Source organism: Portunus trituberculatus, chromosome 47 (assembly GCF_017591435.1).
Source record: "Portunus trituberculatus isolate SZX2019 chromosome 47, ASM1759143v1, whole genome shotgun sequence".
Classification (NCBI taxonomy): Eukaryota; Metazoa; Arthropoda; class Malacostraca; order Decapoda; family Portunidae; genus Portunus; species Portunus trituberculatus.
The window spans coordinates 13,945,243-13,961,284 of NC_059301.1; the positions used below are offsets into that span (position 1 = coordinate 13,945,243).

A 16,042-nucleotide genomic window follows, 5' to 3' on the forward strand; every position below is an offset into this window, starting at 1 on the left:
CGCAAACGGCTACTTAGTTACTGGTTTTCATTAAAGCGGAACGACCTTTATGAGATTACTTCTCATTATTCAAGCAAGAAGAAATTAAAATATCGACGACCCAGGCAAAGTCGCAGCGCGCTCTGACCCACGCACTCACCGCCGTCATCTTCTCCAGTGAGGAAAGTGAAGGTAGTGCCGGCCATGCGGGTGCGGCCCCGGAACCCGTCCGCCCTCAGGTTGTAGCGCCGCAGCCGGTACAGACCCCCGAGGCGGAACTCAAAGCTGTGGAGAGAAGGCATGTGTTATTGTGTGATGCAGTGATTGTGTCCCTATCATTCTTCCTACAGCCTTCACAACATCGAAGAAGAACAAGTCTCATGATATGTCCTTACAAGTTAATCAAAGTCCTCAGAAAATGTTGGATAAATTTACGAATGATGACAGAATTAGGCAAATTTTAAGTGCTAAGAAACTGCCTTGTGTAGGTTTGCTAGCCCTTTAAAGTCACCTTACTTCCATATATTCTTAGATAAACTCTCCTACCTTGCCACCGAATCTAAATGCAACCAACCCCAACCAGTACTTAGCACGCAGCATCACTCCTTCCCACAACTCCTTTGTACCTTTATTTACATACCACAAATCCTGCACTGTAATCCTGCTACTTCTCTCGTGATGCTGCAAAAGATTCCCGGATACGTCTGTGACCTTGCTGACAGCTGTCCAACCTACCAGTGAGCGATTAACTAGTACTTATAGTAATACTAAATGTTTCGCTTCCATCCCTTAACTCCCACAGGCTCTAACCGATGTCATTTAGGTTTTCACGGATCTAATAAGGATTCTTCACTACCTACTAATGAAAAGTTAATAAATCATCTTTTCTGCCTTTGATAAACTACCCTGATGAATGAAAGACCAGAACGCTCAAGGATATGAAGCTGAATGATCATACCCGAGGCGGCCCGACGCTGGCTCATGTAGAGAGGTGGGGTCGAAGTCACCGCCGTCCGCCACTGTCTTGAGAGTGATGTAGTGGCGGCTGGAGTCTTGAGGGTCCTTGTAAATCAACGTCACCTGAGGAAGGAAGGAAACTGGTCACTGGTGGCTCAAGGGAGGAGACGAATAGGCGTGCTGAGCTAGTCTAGATGGAAAAAAGAATGATGTACAGCAAATAATACAAGACAGAAAATAGAGAGCAATAAAGAGTGTGTGAGTATATTCTGGTAAATATGAGGTTTTTAATGCTTTGGGTAATATTGCTATGTGCGGTAGAGATGCGAGAGGAAATGCTAGGAGAAGATATGGGAGAAAAAATGATGAATAGAGGATATCAGAATGCATAGTAGACATTGAAGGGGTATGAATGTAGTTAAGCAAAATATAAGGCCACATGCTGATAGAGAAAAAAGGTGGACATGCTAGGAGGAAATATGGAGAAAAGAACAAGGGAAAACAGGCTATACAGAACAGAATGAGAGAGAGAGAGAGAGAGAGAGAGAGAGAGAGAGAGAGAGAGAGAGAGAGAGAGAGAGAGAGAGAGAGAGAAATTGATAGTAAAATCGGACAAAATAAGAAGTTATATAATGATTCAGGTTATTAGGCGCTTTGATTAAACAATTCTACAAGTGACCATTGATCAAGTGCTGTTAGGAAGGTGAAACTGCCAACCAGACGACTGAACTAAATGGAGAAAGAGAGGACGGGGAATATACTTGATAACTTGTGCATTACGTATTGATGTTGGAAATTAGATGAAAGAGGTGGTGGTACTGGAAGTGTGTGTGTGTGTGTGTGTGTGTGTGTGTGTGTGTGTGTGTGTGTGTGTGTGTCGTAGCTATTTAACACACACACACACACACACACACACACACACACACACACACACACACACACACACACACACACACACACACACAGGCACGCAAGATTGACATTGTGGTTATCGTTCTGACACGCAGTAATAAGAGTAGTAAGAAAGATTCACGCGACTTACAACCAGCAGCAGCGTAGGATAACATTATGACTTACTGATGTGGCACGTTTGGCAGCAATAAGCCACCCCGTACTCCTTCCCTCCCACACAAGCACATAACAACAACACATACATTCTTAGCAAATGCCCACCACACGCTACCGCCACCAGTGTAGTAAAACATGCAAGTACTATAAGATATACACACACACACACACAATAAGAATAAAAGCAAGACATTTTTTTATTATCCAAACAGAAGAAGGCTGGAACTTACACACACACACACACACACACACTCTCTCTCTCTCTCTCTCTCTCTCTCTCTCTCTCTCTCTCCACCCACGAAAACAAAGATAATAGAAAAAAAAAGAAAAGAAAAGTTAAGTACCGCCTTGGCAACTCCCTAAGGAATGTAGCGACTTTTTATCAAGGTCAATAAATCGATCACGCACTTGGACACAGAGAGAGAGAGAGAGAGAGAGAGAGAGAGAGAGAGAGAGAGAGAGAGAGAGAGAGAGAGAGAGAGAGAGAGAGAGAGAGAACCAAGACTCGTGCAGTACCCTTTAAAAATCGAGAAAGACATAGTGAGTGGGAGGGAAGATAGAATTTCGCCTTCGTGTTTATTCTGATACTTACTGAGCAGAGAGAGAGAGAGAGAGAGAGAGAGAGAGAGAGAGAGAGAGAGAGAGAGAGAGAGAGAGAGAGAGGAGAGAAAATGCACAGAAATACAGATTGAAACAAGAACGCGAGGAAGATAAGGAGGAAGAGGAGGAGGAAGCTGGTGAAGGAGGAACAGGAAGAGAAGAAAAATAAGGATGAAGGATGAAAATGATGAGGAGGTGCAAGAGGAACAGCTGATGAAGAGGGAGAAGATGAAATGGCAGAAAAGGAGGAGGAAGAGGAGGAGGAGGAGGAGGAGGAGGAGGAGGAGGAGGAGGAGGAAGAGCATTATGTGAATGAGCGGCAAGTGAATGTGAGAGAGGAGTAAGAAATCAGAGAGAGAGAGAGAGAGAGAGAGAGAGAGAGAGAGAGAGAGAGAGAGAGAGAGAGGGGGTTGACATGGAAACGAAACTTATATGTGTCTTTGAGAGAGAGAGAGAGAGAGAGAGAGAGAGAGAGAGAGAGAGAGAGAGAGAGAGAGAGAGAGAGAGAGAGAGAGAGAGAGAGCGGGGAGAGAGAGGGAGGGAGGAAGAAGGAGGGAGGAAGGAAAGGAGGGGGAGGGGGAGGGAGAGGCTAGGAAGGAGAGAGACAAGAAAAAAGGAAGGTCAGAAGTGAAGCAAAGGCAAGTTAAGCTAAGTTGTCGAGACAATGCCAATTAACCTCGAGAACTCCTCGCAGAATATCTACACTCTAGTTACTATCTAGCGATTTAATACAGCTTCAGAAATTTGGGTTGGGATCAAAATAGTAAAGACTTTAGCCATTAATTAATCTTTTGACCTCCATAGACCGTTCCCGGTACAAATAAAATAGTCTAGTCATGCCCAAAAAATCATGGTAAAAATGCTTCTCAGTATGGAAGGGATTAAAATCTACGTAAAATTATTATTATAGAAACAAGATGTTAAAAAGAAAAAGGGGTGGAAAAAGAAAGGAGTGCAGAGTGGGATAATAACAAGGAAGAAGAGGTACAGTAAGGATGAAAGACAGACCCACAGACTTGATAGAGATATTATATGTGCAAAGAAAAGAGCAGACCAATGGACCTAATGAACGAGAGAGAGCGGTGAGTAATAGGATTGGAGGCATGACGGAAAGGACAAAAGGCGAAGCATGAAGGGCGTAACAGAGGGTAGTGATGAAAAATACACCGGTGGACAAAAGAATAAATAGATAATGAAAAATAATGAATAAGAAGGAAATAGGAAAAAAAATATGTAGTTTGTAGATTAATAAGAATATAGAAGACAGCAAAAGAAAATATAAGTAAGCAAAATAATTAGTGAAAAACAATAGAAATAAAGAATCTTACCAGTAATAATAAAAAAAACAATGAAAATATTGAATAAAAAAATATAAGTAAAAAGAATAGAAATAGTTGATAGATGTATAGGAAAAATAAGACTTCTTTAAAGAACAAAGGCAATAAAATGCTAATAAGAATAATAATAAGAAAATAACAGTAATAATAATGAAGAAAGAGCTTGCGGCCTGCGGTAGTGGCGGAGAGGGCGTGGGGGTTGGAAGAGAGTAGCACTGGGCTGGGCTGGATTGGGCAGGTAGGTACTTTATAACAACACTACGCGGTGAAACTATCGATTCCCGTGACCTTGAGGTAATGAGGTACTGTACCATTACTTATCTTCCTTGTCGCCTGCCCTGAACCATAACGTAGATCCACTACTCGTATATCCATAATAGTCTATCCACATTCGTGCTCTACTTCTATTTTATCCATACTCATTCCAGCATGATTACCTTGCTATCCACATTTCTGCTCTACCTTATCCAAATCCTTTCCATTGTGATCTACTCTCCTTTGCTTGCCACTTGTCCTGAGTTCTATAGCTAATGTCTAGGACTATCTATCCACACCAATGCTATAACTTATTCATATACATTCCAGTCTTCTTTTGCCCTATCGGACGCTTTTCATTTATGCAAGAGGGCCTCTGGTCAAGGCCTATAAAACGGCAGTCAGAAAGATTCACTGAAGGTGCCACTCCCTAAAAAGGACTTCAGGTCATAAGTAAGAGGGAATAAAGAAGCAGGCAAGGGGTTCCAGAGTTAACATGATCTCCTTTCTCCTGCTGTTACACAATTCCGTTCTATCAAACCACCAAGTATTGTTGTAGCTAAACCGCACCTACCAAAAAACCTACCTTCTCCTATCCTTTTGCACGCCTAAATATGTAACCCCGTTCCTGTTTTATCTCATATCATTATCATCATCATCTTTAGTCACCTCATCTGTTTACTTTGGTATTCCAGACCTCAACAGAACTTCTAATATCATGCTCTCACCTGTTCCTTGACTGTCTATCTATCCTTTTATCTCTGCTGTCTGTTTGCTGATTCCAGATATTAGCAAAACTTTTTAAATTTCATGTCTTCATCTAATTCCTTGTCTACCTATTTTTCCCTTCACCTCTATTGTCTACTCGTGTATTCCAGACCTCAGCAGAACGTCTAACTTTATGCTCTCACCCAGTTCCTATCTATCTGTCTATCTATGTATCTTTCCTATTCATATGTAAACGTAACATGGATGACCTTCGTCCCTTAGCAGCAGAAGGCTAGATATGTAGGTCAGTGAGCCAGCCCTGAAAACAGTGTGAGAGGAGTCATTAATAGTGAATTAGGAGACAAACATATCAATTATTCTGCGTCTTCGGCACGCGGTAATCTCTTCAAGGATGCATGAGTAATGTAACCAGCGGCGGTAACTCACATGAATCCCTGCCGCTGAATCATTCCTTTTTTTTCTCTGTATCGCGTGTGTTGTGTTACTCACGCCAATTAGTTTTTTGCTTTATTTTACGTGTGTTGTGTTTAGCATTCCTTTTCTGTTTAGTATTGTGTTGCTGGTGCTTTGTTGCTTCTGTGCGTGCTTCCATAAAACAAAAAAATAAGTTCTCTAAATGAAAATTATGAGAAAAAGATCACAAGAAATCGACAAAGAAAAATATTATCTGGATATTTTCTATGCACCAGGAAAATCACTAAAGTGGGGAATAAATTTGCAAAAAAAAAAAAAAAAAAAAAAAGGTCGATTGAGTTACATCATGTATTACCTGACATGGAATGTTTCCCCCGAACACACGACCCATACTGACTTTTCTTTTTTTTTTTCAAAGGGGCAAAAGAGAAGGCAGCTAGCTAGAGGGAGAGTGGGAAGTGAAGAGACGAAAAGAGTAAGAATAAAGATAGGTTGTGGGTTGGACAATATTACCATTTTTTTTCTAAACCATGCAAACATGCACTGTCCAACTATGCGTGGAGATTGCCACCTTAGCAGGTGACGTGCGTGGACCTTCTGTGCAAGCTCAGTGGAAGGGCTAAAACAATACACAACTGCCCTTCATATATACTTCGCTCCATCCCGGTCTTATTTTGAATAGCTGGCACTTTTGGCCAATCAGCTACCTCCTCACCATGACGCATAGGCATTTCCCTTCGCCTTACACCACAGTGTTTTTTTCTTCTTTTTACATGTAGGAGAAAGAGCCAGCCAAGGGCAAAAAAATATTAAAAAAAGGAAGCCCACTTAGGTGTTGGTTCTCTAAAAGATAGTAAAGCGTTAGGCGAAATTAGGGAGCAAATGTCTTGATACCTTCCTCTTAAAAGAAGACAACTCGTAGGAAGGCGGAAATATAGAAGCAGGTAGGGAGTTTCAGAGTTTACCAGTGAAAGGTATGAATGATTGAGAATATTGGTTAACTCTTGCATTAGAGAGATGGACAGAATAGGGATGAGAGGAAGAAGAAAGCCTTGTGCAGCGAGGCCGCAGGACGAGGGGAGGCATGCAGTTAGCAAGATCAGTAGAACAGTTAGTATGAAAATAGTGATAAAAGATAGAAAAAGATGCAACATTTCGGCGGTGAGAAAGAGGCTGAAGACAGTCAGTCAGAGGAGGGGAGTTGATGAGACGAAAAGCTATTGCCAGCTTTGTCACTACAGAAGGACAGCGTTACCACCATTCACTACCTAATGCTGTTACGCCATCTTTAAGATCTCAACCTCTCCAGCGGCCCCCTTTTCGCAACACAACTCCTTCATTTTGATATTAAGACGTTACGGTAGTCTTATTCCATCTCGTCGTTCTGTTCAAGCTATTGGTTGACGCAGCCTCCGAGGGCGAACTGCTGTGGCCTGCTTTAAATCTAAATATATTTAGCATCAACAGACTCACGAGTCACGACACTTGGTAACTGATATTTAGTGGAAACAACCAACCGTCTGAGGTCTTGTTGAAGTTAAAAAAGTTAGAATGATGCTCGACTATTTATACAAAATATACCACATGTTTTTCTTATTTAGAGTCATCCTTGTAAAAGTGCAAATCTTGACGTATATGAACGTTAAGGAGTAGCTAAGAAAACTAAAGTAGGAAGATATTTTAGGAATGATTGTGTGTGTGTGTGTGTGTACAAATCTCCCCTATACTTTACGACGTCTACGCAGCTCATCAGCTAAATGAACGCAGGATTTATGTGCATGTGTGTGTAGCACGGCGGACAGGAGCGGGAAAGGCAGGGCTCAGGGACTGTCACCACCACCACCTCCACCATCTGGGTCTCGTGTCTCGTGTGGCGCAGAGATTTAGGTGGTGGTTAGTTGAGATTCAGGAAGGATTTATAAGCGTACCTCGAGGCAGGTATCTAGTAATCCTGCGCCTGCCTCTCACTGCTCTGCTCGATTCTTCTGGATTTTTTCGTGATTCTTTTTTGCTGCACTGCGACGTGGGAATAGTGTGTAAATACTGTTGTAATTTTGATACGTGTGGACCCAAAAAAGGCTATCGCTGTTTTGATATGTCGATCTTGAAATAGAAAAAAGACTATTATTGTTTTGATACGTTAGCACTCCACAAAAAGACAACCGTATCTTTGATACGTTAATGCTCCACAAAAGACTAGGGCAGTTTTGATACGTTAACGTTCCATAAAAAGACTATCACAGTTTTGATATATTAACACCAGAGTTGAAGAAAGGAATCGAAGACAACAGAATCTACAACTGGATTCTTTAGGATCTTTTATCCAGGCATATATATATATATATATATATATATATATATATATATATATATATATATATATATATATATATATATATATATATATATATATATATATATATATATATATATATATATATATATATATATATATATATATATATATATATATATATATATATATATATTGAGGCAAGACCTTGAATTCAGAACACGGTGTTTCTCTGGATTCTTTTGATCTTTTAGCTTGTTTTTTCTTGCTACCAGTGTGAAAAAATTGCATCAGCATAAACAATTCTACAGCCACACAGCGCACCACAACACACAGTATGAGATGGGAGAAGACGAACATTGAGAAACTCCTAAAATATTTTTTATCGAATTATTTTGTGGCAATGAAACTTTGCGATAGCATAAAGGAAAAAGAAAGAGTCGCAATGGTGGTAAAAGTTTTCGAAGCAACACAAGACAACACAAGACCTGAGGAGAAAGAGAAAGAAAGGAAGGAAGGAAGGAAGGAGGGCGAGTGGGTGGGCGGAGGGACTGAGGGACGCAGGAGTGTCGTGAGAGGTTCTGCAGACGAATAGCCTGGTGGTGCATCGAGCGGTCGAGGAGACGCGAAGGAAAGGGTTACGTGGCGGAATAATTAAAGGCCCCGCGACACTCCTGCACTGAGAAGAAAAGACCAACACCTTGTCGAGGAACTGAGAGGATTTGAATGTACCAGCAAGGGAAAGAAACAAAGAAATCGTTGTATTATTATTTCAAAGCACACCGCTCTTTGAATAAACCTCCTTGAGTAAAACTAAGGAATGTTCTTGATTGTAATCTTGTGGTATGTTTTGCCTCATACTGTTAAATCTAATTCATAAGAGCATACCGGAATAAGAAGTGTAACAATCTTGTCACATCTTTGAGCAAGTTTGATAATATGTTTTTCAGCGGTGTTCTCACAGTACAGTACATTCCGTCTCACATTACTTGCTTTGATTCACAGGAAGCATGCTAGAATAACAAAACTGTAATCTCTTCATATCGTTAGCATACTACGAATAATCTTTAACCAGCACACGTTTAATTAATGCCATGCCACACTCTGAGCACCGGTATCCACATGGTTAGCAAAACTGCCCATCATCATTATCATTTTTGTCTATGAAACTTATTGTTCTCATCTCTAAAGAAGGGGAAAATATCACTGACCTTAAAATAGCACTGCGAAAGCCAACTAAAGGTCCTTCATTCTTTTGACTCATTATATATCATTTTATTGGTAGCGGTAAGTCTGAATTTTTTTTTTTTATCATTTTCTTCTTTTATCGGTCTCCTTAACGCACAAAGAGGAAAGTAACATCTATTACAGTTTTAAGCACGTGCTTAACACAAGCAGTATATAACAAGATTTACAACGAATCGACGTTTCTTTCCACGTAAAAATAAAAGATTGCATTTCTTCACAACGTGGGTGGTAAAATAGCAAAACGCACTGCCGAATCTTTGTTTATTTCAAGCAATAAACAAAGTTTTCGTTTCTTTGTCACTCTCCAGCATGATACATACAGACGGACGCCCCGGTGGCATATCCTTTCAGAATGCTGGTCATTACTGTGACTACTGCATGAGGGAAGCGCGGCGAGGAGGACCAAATCTCCCGACTCATCGATTGCAGGACGCGACTCACTCACACACCACCACGCACCTTATCCTAACTATGACATGTATTCCTCAACATTTCAGTACCTTATCTAGAAAAGGACAACCCAAAAGCAGTCCAAAGTTACCTTGCGCAGTGTCTTTATTGTTGAGAAGGAAGGGAAGGGCTTAGTTTTCCTTTGCGGATATTTATTATAATGCTGGTCGCTAACGAGACATCCGCGTTTCAAAGATGCACGTTACCCGCATAACTTCAGATCCTGTCACAATTATCCGATACATTGCCGCTCTCCCACAAAAAAAAAAAAAAAAAAAAAAAAAAATCAAGGAGAAACTGATTTAGTGCTAATTTAGTACCGATGTTCCCGTTGTTTGAGTGTTAACACCTTTCACTATCCATGAACACGTTTACAACAGTCTAGACTCTAGGAATAAAAAAATCTAGTAATTCTAACTGAGGTATGTTATAAACGTTGGACCATTCGATACTTAATATTTACCTTATAAATTACCAAACATTGTCTTTCACCGTCACAAAGAACATACCATATATTCATCGTTCTTGTACGCTCGTGTAAAATAATCTTGAATTAAAGGACGAGAACAATGCGCTATTACAACTCCTACGTTCAACACATCACCGTTTTCTTGCATGAAGCACATATCACGTAGCCAGGATTCTTGTACTATTCGTGCGAGTTAAGGCTAATCGTAGTGAACAACAGAAGCAAAGTAAAACAGGTCAGCATATTGGCTAGGAAAGAATTTAGCAGCCAGCGAGTCTCATTAATGTGGTGGGAAGTAAATCACAGTAATTTATATCCATTGGCGCCATCTTGTGGCCATGAATCACCCGACGGAACAAAGTAACCGGAGAAGCGTGGTGATGGTGTGTGGGGGTGGAGAGAGAGAGAGAGAGAGAGAGAGAGAGAGAGAGAGAGAGAGAGAGTGTGTGTGTGTGTGCGTGTGTGTCTGTCACGTTGGTGCGTCAAGTGATCCCCATCGACCAGCCACTGCTACTCCTACACAATGAAAATCCAAGGAAGACCAAGCAGCAACATGCCTATTGTCCCTCACAAGGCAGCCTGTGATGAGTCCTCCCCTTGTCTGATTCTCATGTCCTTACGGTTGGCAATGCATGTTCATACTTCACAGTTACTTGATGGTTAACCCCTTCAGTACTGGGACGCTTTTTTCCCACGAGTCTTGGGTACGATTAGATGATTCTATTTATATTATAAACAGTTTATGAAGGTCAAAAATTAATGAGCGGAATCTTCACTACTTTAATCCCCACATAAGTTTCTGAAGCTGTATAAAATCGCCAGATAGTAACCAGAGTAAATATGAAAACGCGTCATGGTACTAAAGGGTTTAAACTGAAGCTGAACTGAATGTTACAAGTCTAGATTTGAAACACTAAGCCAACAATTGGGTGTTTGGAACTAAAGATGTCACAGTTAAAAAGACAAAAAAAGAAAAAAATCAGAATGGATATGGAGAAAATATGACGCGTATTAAAGAAAAAAAGAAGAAAAAAATGCGGCGTCAATATGAATGTTATAAGCATGCTGGCTTAGGTGAACTTGAAAAAAAAAAAAAAAACGGTGAATGTATGTGGATAGACAAGGAGGAAATGTATGAGTAATGGAAGAGTTAGTAAGGAAGTCTTCAAAACGTTACGTGAGGGGCGTGACATTGCGGATTCTTCCTCGAGGGGAGTCTTACAATTTCCTTATCAAGCCACTAAATCTGCAGGGTTCGCTTACACGCATGGCTACGTGTTCCTTCTGCGTCCGGGACCGTTTTCGCTATTAAGGACCAAAGGCATTATCCTATCCGGCTACTGGTTATCGTTGCGTAATTAAGAGGATAGACAAGGGCTACAACAATTAGCGAAGATCAATAAATCGCTGCAGCCTCATAAGAAAGTTTGTAGAAAGATGTGTTTCGTAGAGGGAAAACATATATATTCTATTAATATCTTTACCAGGACGCATTTTCATATTCATTCTGGTTACTATTTGGCTTCAGAAACATATATTTGGATTAGAATAAAAAAAACTCTGGCCATTAATCTTTTGACCTCCATACATCTTCCTAATGCAAATAAAACGGTTTAATCACAACCAAAAATCAAGGTAATAATGCGTCTCAGTACTGAAGGGGTTAAGTTTATCAAAGGGTGGAGAGGAAATACAAAAAGATGAATAGTATGTAGTTTTCCAGCATTTATTTTGTGTTGGATGTTCAAGAAGTTGTTATGATGCAGCGTGCCAACATAGGACTTGGTTCCTCCTACGGCCAGAACTAGCAATAGGTGGAAAGGTAATAGTAACAACACTGGAATTAAAGCCCTCAGATTAAAGACAAAAAAGAAAACGTCATAAAAATTTTCACAGAGAGCAAAACTAAAGCAACAATGACAACAGAAAAAAAAAATGTTGTCTTTGTTTCTCTCTCTAAGTTTCTTTTCTTCTTTATACATCATTCACCGGACTCTCTCTTTCACTCTCTCACTCTCTCTCTCTCTCTCTCTCTCTCTCTCTCTCTCTCTCTCTCTCTCTCTGGTAGAATGAAAGGAATGACTGCCGAAATATTTACATTGGTTTAAGACAGACTTCCTCTTAACACTTTTTTCATTCTCTTATATATTTGCTCTTATATTATCATGAGGGTTTTTGGAACTTGTGACGTGTGTGTGTGTGTGTGTGTGTGTGTGTGTGTGTGTGTGTGTGTGTGTGTGTGTGTGTGTGTGTGTGTGTCGTCAAGAAGCAGCGCGGTACATGAGGCGTGAACGGCGATCGCAAGGGATGGCGTAGTCAATGGCTATGGAATATTCATGATGATTTATATCACCGCTGTGTGTGTGTGTGTGTGTGTGTGTGTGTGTGTGTGTGTGTGTGTGTGTGTTTCTTTACATCTATTTTTTCTAAGTTTTGCTTGTCTGTTTCTTGTCTTTTCTTGTCTGTACTTTTCATCAACTTGTCTGTCTTCTTGTTTTTTCATCCTTTCTTATCAATTTTCTGTCTCTCCTGGTCTTTGTCTGTCCGTGTGTCTGTCTGTCTGTGTGTCTTCTGGACTGTCTCCTTGTCATTTTCTCTGCGTGAGTCGATCGATTGGTGAATTCTCTTTATCTCCCTTTCTCGCTTGTGTATTCGTCTCCTTATTTGCTTATCTGTCATTCTTTGGTTATTCTCTCTCTCTCTCTCTCTCTCTCTCTCTCTCTCTCTCTCTCTCTCTCTCTCTCTCTCTCTCTCTTTCTCTCTATTTCTTTATTTGTGTCTTTCTATATGTGTCTCTCCGTCTGTCTCCCTGTGCAATCGTCTTTTCTACCACAGCAGGGGTTTCCGAATGCCTGACGAGTGTCACTAGGCCATGAATGTTCTATGGTGTATCCCTTTTGTGTTGGTCTTATGTTGCTTGTGGTGTTGGTATGGTGTGTTAGCATCGAGGTACGTGGTAATCATCTTCCTGATACTCTATAGACTGTCAGGAACATAAGTATTGAAGAATTAATGGTCATAGCGCTGTTCCCGTCTTCCATATGGGACAAGTATTAATAAGATAAGAACCCCGTCCTCTTTTGGAGATAATTCGAACTAGTTTGAAGGTTGTACTGTTCGCTAGCAGTGGGTTTCTGGACGAAGTAAGAATTAGGGACTTGTTTTGTTGCTGAATATTGTACCAGGATTTATTGCTCGCTCTTTCTACGTCATCGCCATCAGACATGGAAAAATTGCACTACCTTAGTATCGACGCATCCATTTGGTTTCTTTGAAGTTTCTCGTATGCGCTATTGAGAGAAAGACCCTCCATTACGCTGCTATCGCGGTGTATTAGTGGGTGGGTCAAGGCTGATATGAAAGTCAAATTTTATGATTCCTAATTGGCGAAGCAACTCGTGCATATTCGTGATGCATCGAGACGCCACACACAAACGCACTCTGGCGTCATGCAGTGTCTAGGATTGAATAAACAAGTCCATATATCATCATCCCTGAATGACACACCAATATAGAGATTCGTGCTTTGTATCTACAAATATATACCAAGCGAGCAATAGCACACGGCCCAAACAAACACACACACACACACACACACACACGGGAAGCGGCGAGGCAAATGGGCAAGCCTCTTAATGTGTAGCCCCTGTTCACCTAGCAGTAAATAGGTACGGGATGTAACTCGAGGGGTTATGGTCCCGCTTTCCCGGTGTGTGGAGTGTGTATTGTGGTCTTACTCGTAGTTCTACCCGAAGATCGGTCTATGAGCTCTGAGCTCGCTCCGTAATGGGGAAGACTGGCTGGGTGACCAGCAGGCCACCGTGAATTGCACACACACACACACACACACACACACACACACACACACACACACACACACACACACACACACACACACACACACAGAGTATAATAAATTAGCTTGCATAGTCTCTGTATAAGGTGGATTCAGAAAAAAAAGTTACTTAGTTAATTTTGATAATAATAAAGGCCTTATTAAGAGTTTCTTATCGCAAAACCTCATCTATTATGCCATTCTCTTAATCACCTCCACTACCGCTACTCATTTCCCGATAATATCCCCACCACTACCACCATTATACTCTGTTCACGGTAGACACAAGATCTTCTCTTTCTCACGGCGGAGCTTTGCGTGACCTGAATACTGAGCCCATTGGGTGGCGGTGTCTTATAACGGTGGGTTTGTGGGAAAATAATGAAGCACTGTAAAATGTACGCTTTCCAGTAAACACGACCAACTAGTCGCAGGCCAGAGTGTTGATCCCTTCATGTGCTCCACTCATTAGGATTAGCTCGTGCCTCTAGCGTCCGTGAATAGACTATATCATTATATCTATCGCTTGAAATAAACAAAATGTTATTCTTATTAATACTTCAGCTCCCAGTACTATTATCCGTCTTCCTCTTACTATAAATCAACACTGTCAGTAACTAATACCTCCCCCACTACTACCACCACTATCACTGTCATTAGTATTACTTCTCTGAACATTCCATCTTCCCGCTTCTACAAATCAAGTTAATTGTATAAGCACTACTACCATCACTATCATTTTCTATCATCTCTACCACTACCACCATCATTCACTACCTACCTATACACGTACTACTATCACCATAAATATTTCTCCTCTCTCCTTAGTTGCTTGTGACTAGTACTATTACCACTAACTACCATCACCACAACAACTACCATCATCACAATTGTTCCCGCCTTTATCGTCACCATCTTTGTATTATATGATTTTGTTATACTGGTAACACGTCACTACCACTATCACCACCATCTCTTTAACCCCTAGCTAGTTATAAGTAGTTACCAACCACCCTTGTAAGAATCTAAAGGCCTGTTGCTGTTTTGCTATCCTTTGTAGTCTTTTGTAATTCTTTGTAATCACTGTTACTTTTGTTACAATTACATCCAGCACCACCATCATTACTACTACTACTACTACTAATACTTCAACTGCAACTCATCCTACTAATAAGACACAATTGTAGCAATGCAACAGTAAAGCAAACACAAAGCTGTCATAAAGTCAAGTACATGTACAAGTTTCATCTTTACGAAGTGGAAGTTGTATTGCCGACTGTTACCACGAAAAATCGATACCATTTCACCCACGCGCCGTCTGCTCTTCACCTTACAGCAACAGCCAAATGCTTCTAGTTACCACGGGTGATTCCTAGGCAGTGTTCTGTAGTCGGGCGAAGGCCACAACAATTGACTCAGTAGGGATCTTCATCTTCTCTTGCTTTGAAGTGAAGTTGAGAGATCTATTTCATAATTTCATAAGTCACGGTCCCTGTGCATTGATGTTAGATCTTTTATAATCTGTTGTCAAACGTATTTCTTGTGATTAAGTCAATGAAGAGAAATTTTTAGACGTATGAATGGGAATACTTTCAGTGTATAAACTAATCACTTCAAGAAGACTGTTATATTGTGCTGATAAAATTATTTTTCCTCTTTAAAGTTATAAGAAAAAGGAATGTTTAAAGGTAGGAAAAGGTGAATGAGAATAGTCCAATACTAGGGCGCATTACTTCAAGTCATCCAGCAAAGATATACAACATGGTAACTAATACAACAAGCAGAAGACAGAGCAAGGTGATGATGATTGACTGTCAGATTCAAAGACACGACACTCGTAATGGTAAGGTAAGGTACTGAATACTTGAAAACAATGTAATTTCAGTGCAATTATAGGACCCGTGGATAAGACTTTTTTTCGAAGTTATTGCAATGGATTGTAAAATAAAGTGCAGAAGAAGACATGAAAACAAAATAATTTCAATTCTCAACATTGCAATGATTTGTACATTTGTAAGACATCAGCAACCAAGCAACATCGAGTCACTGCAACTGAAATCCTGCCATGTACACGCAGCAAATTTTATGAAGGCCATCACGGAAATTACTGCCGCTTTGTAAATATACGTAATGAATAGTTGACGCGTTTGATGTATGCGACAGAAGCTTGTTCTGATTCCTGAAAGCATATGTTGTGTATGTGCTGTTTTGTGTTGTGCCACTACTACTACTACTACTACCACTACTACTACTACTACTACTACTACTACACTACTACTACTACTACTACTACTACTACTACTACTACTACTACTACTACTACTACTACTACTACTACTACTACTACTACTACTACTACTACTACTACTACTACTACTACTACTACTACTACTACTTCTACTACTACT

The 16,042-nt window shown here is 40.5% G+C and overlaps 1 protein-coding gene across 1 annotated transcript in view; it reads right to left on the reverse strand.

Annotated features, from left to right (window-relative positions):
• LOC123520457 overlaps window positions 1–16,042 on the reverse strand; it is a 33,950-nt gene that overhangs the window by 2,243 nt on the left and 15,665 nt on the right. Inside the window, exons 2-3 of the mRNA XM_045282697.1 lie at window positions 938–1,059; window positions 140–264 (exon numbers count right to left, since the gene is read on the reverse strand). Coding sequence (XP_045138632.1) covers window positions 140–264; window positions 938–1,059 — 247 coding nt within the window. The remainder of the gene's footprint in view (window positions 1–139; window positions 265–937; window positions 1,060–16,042) is intronic.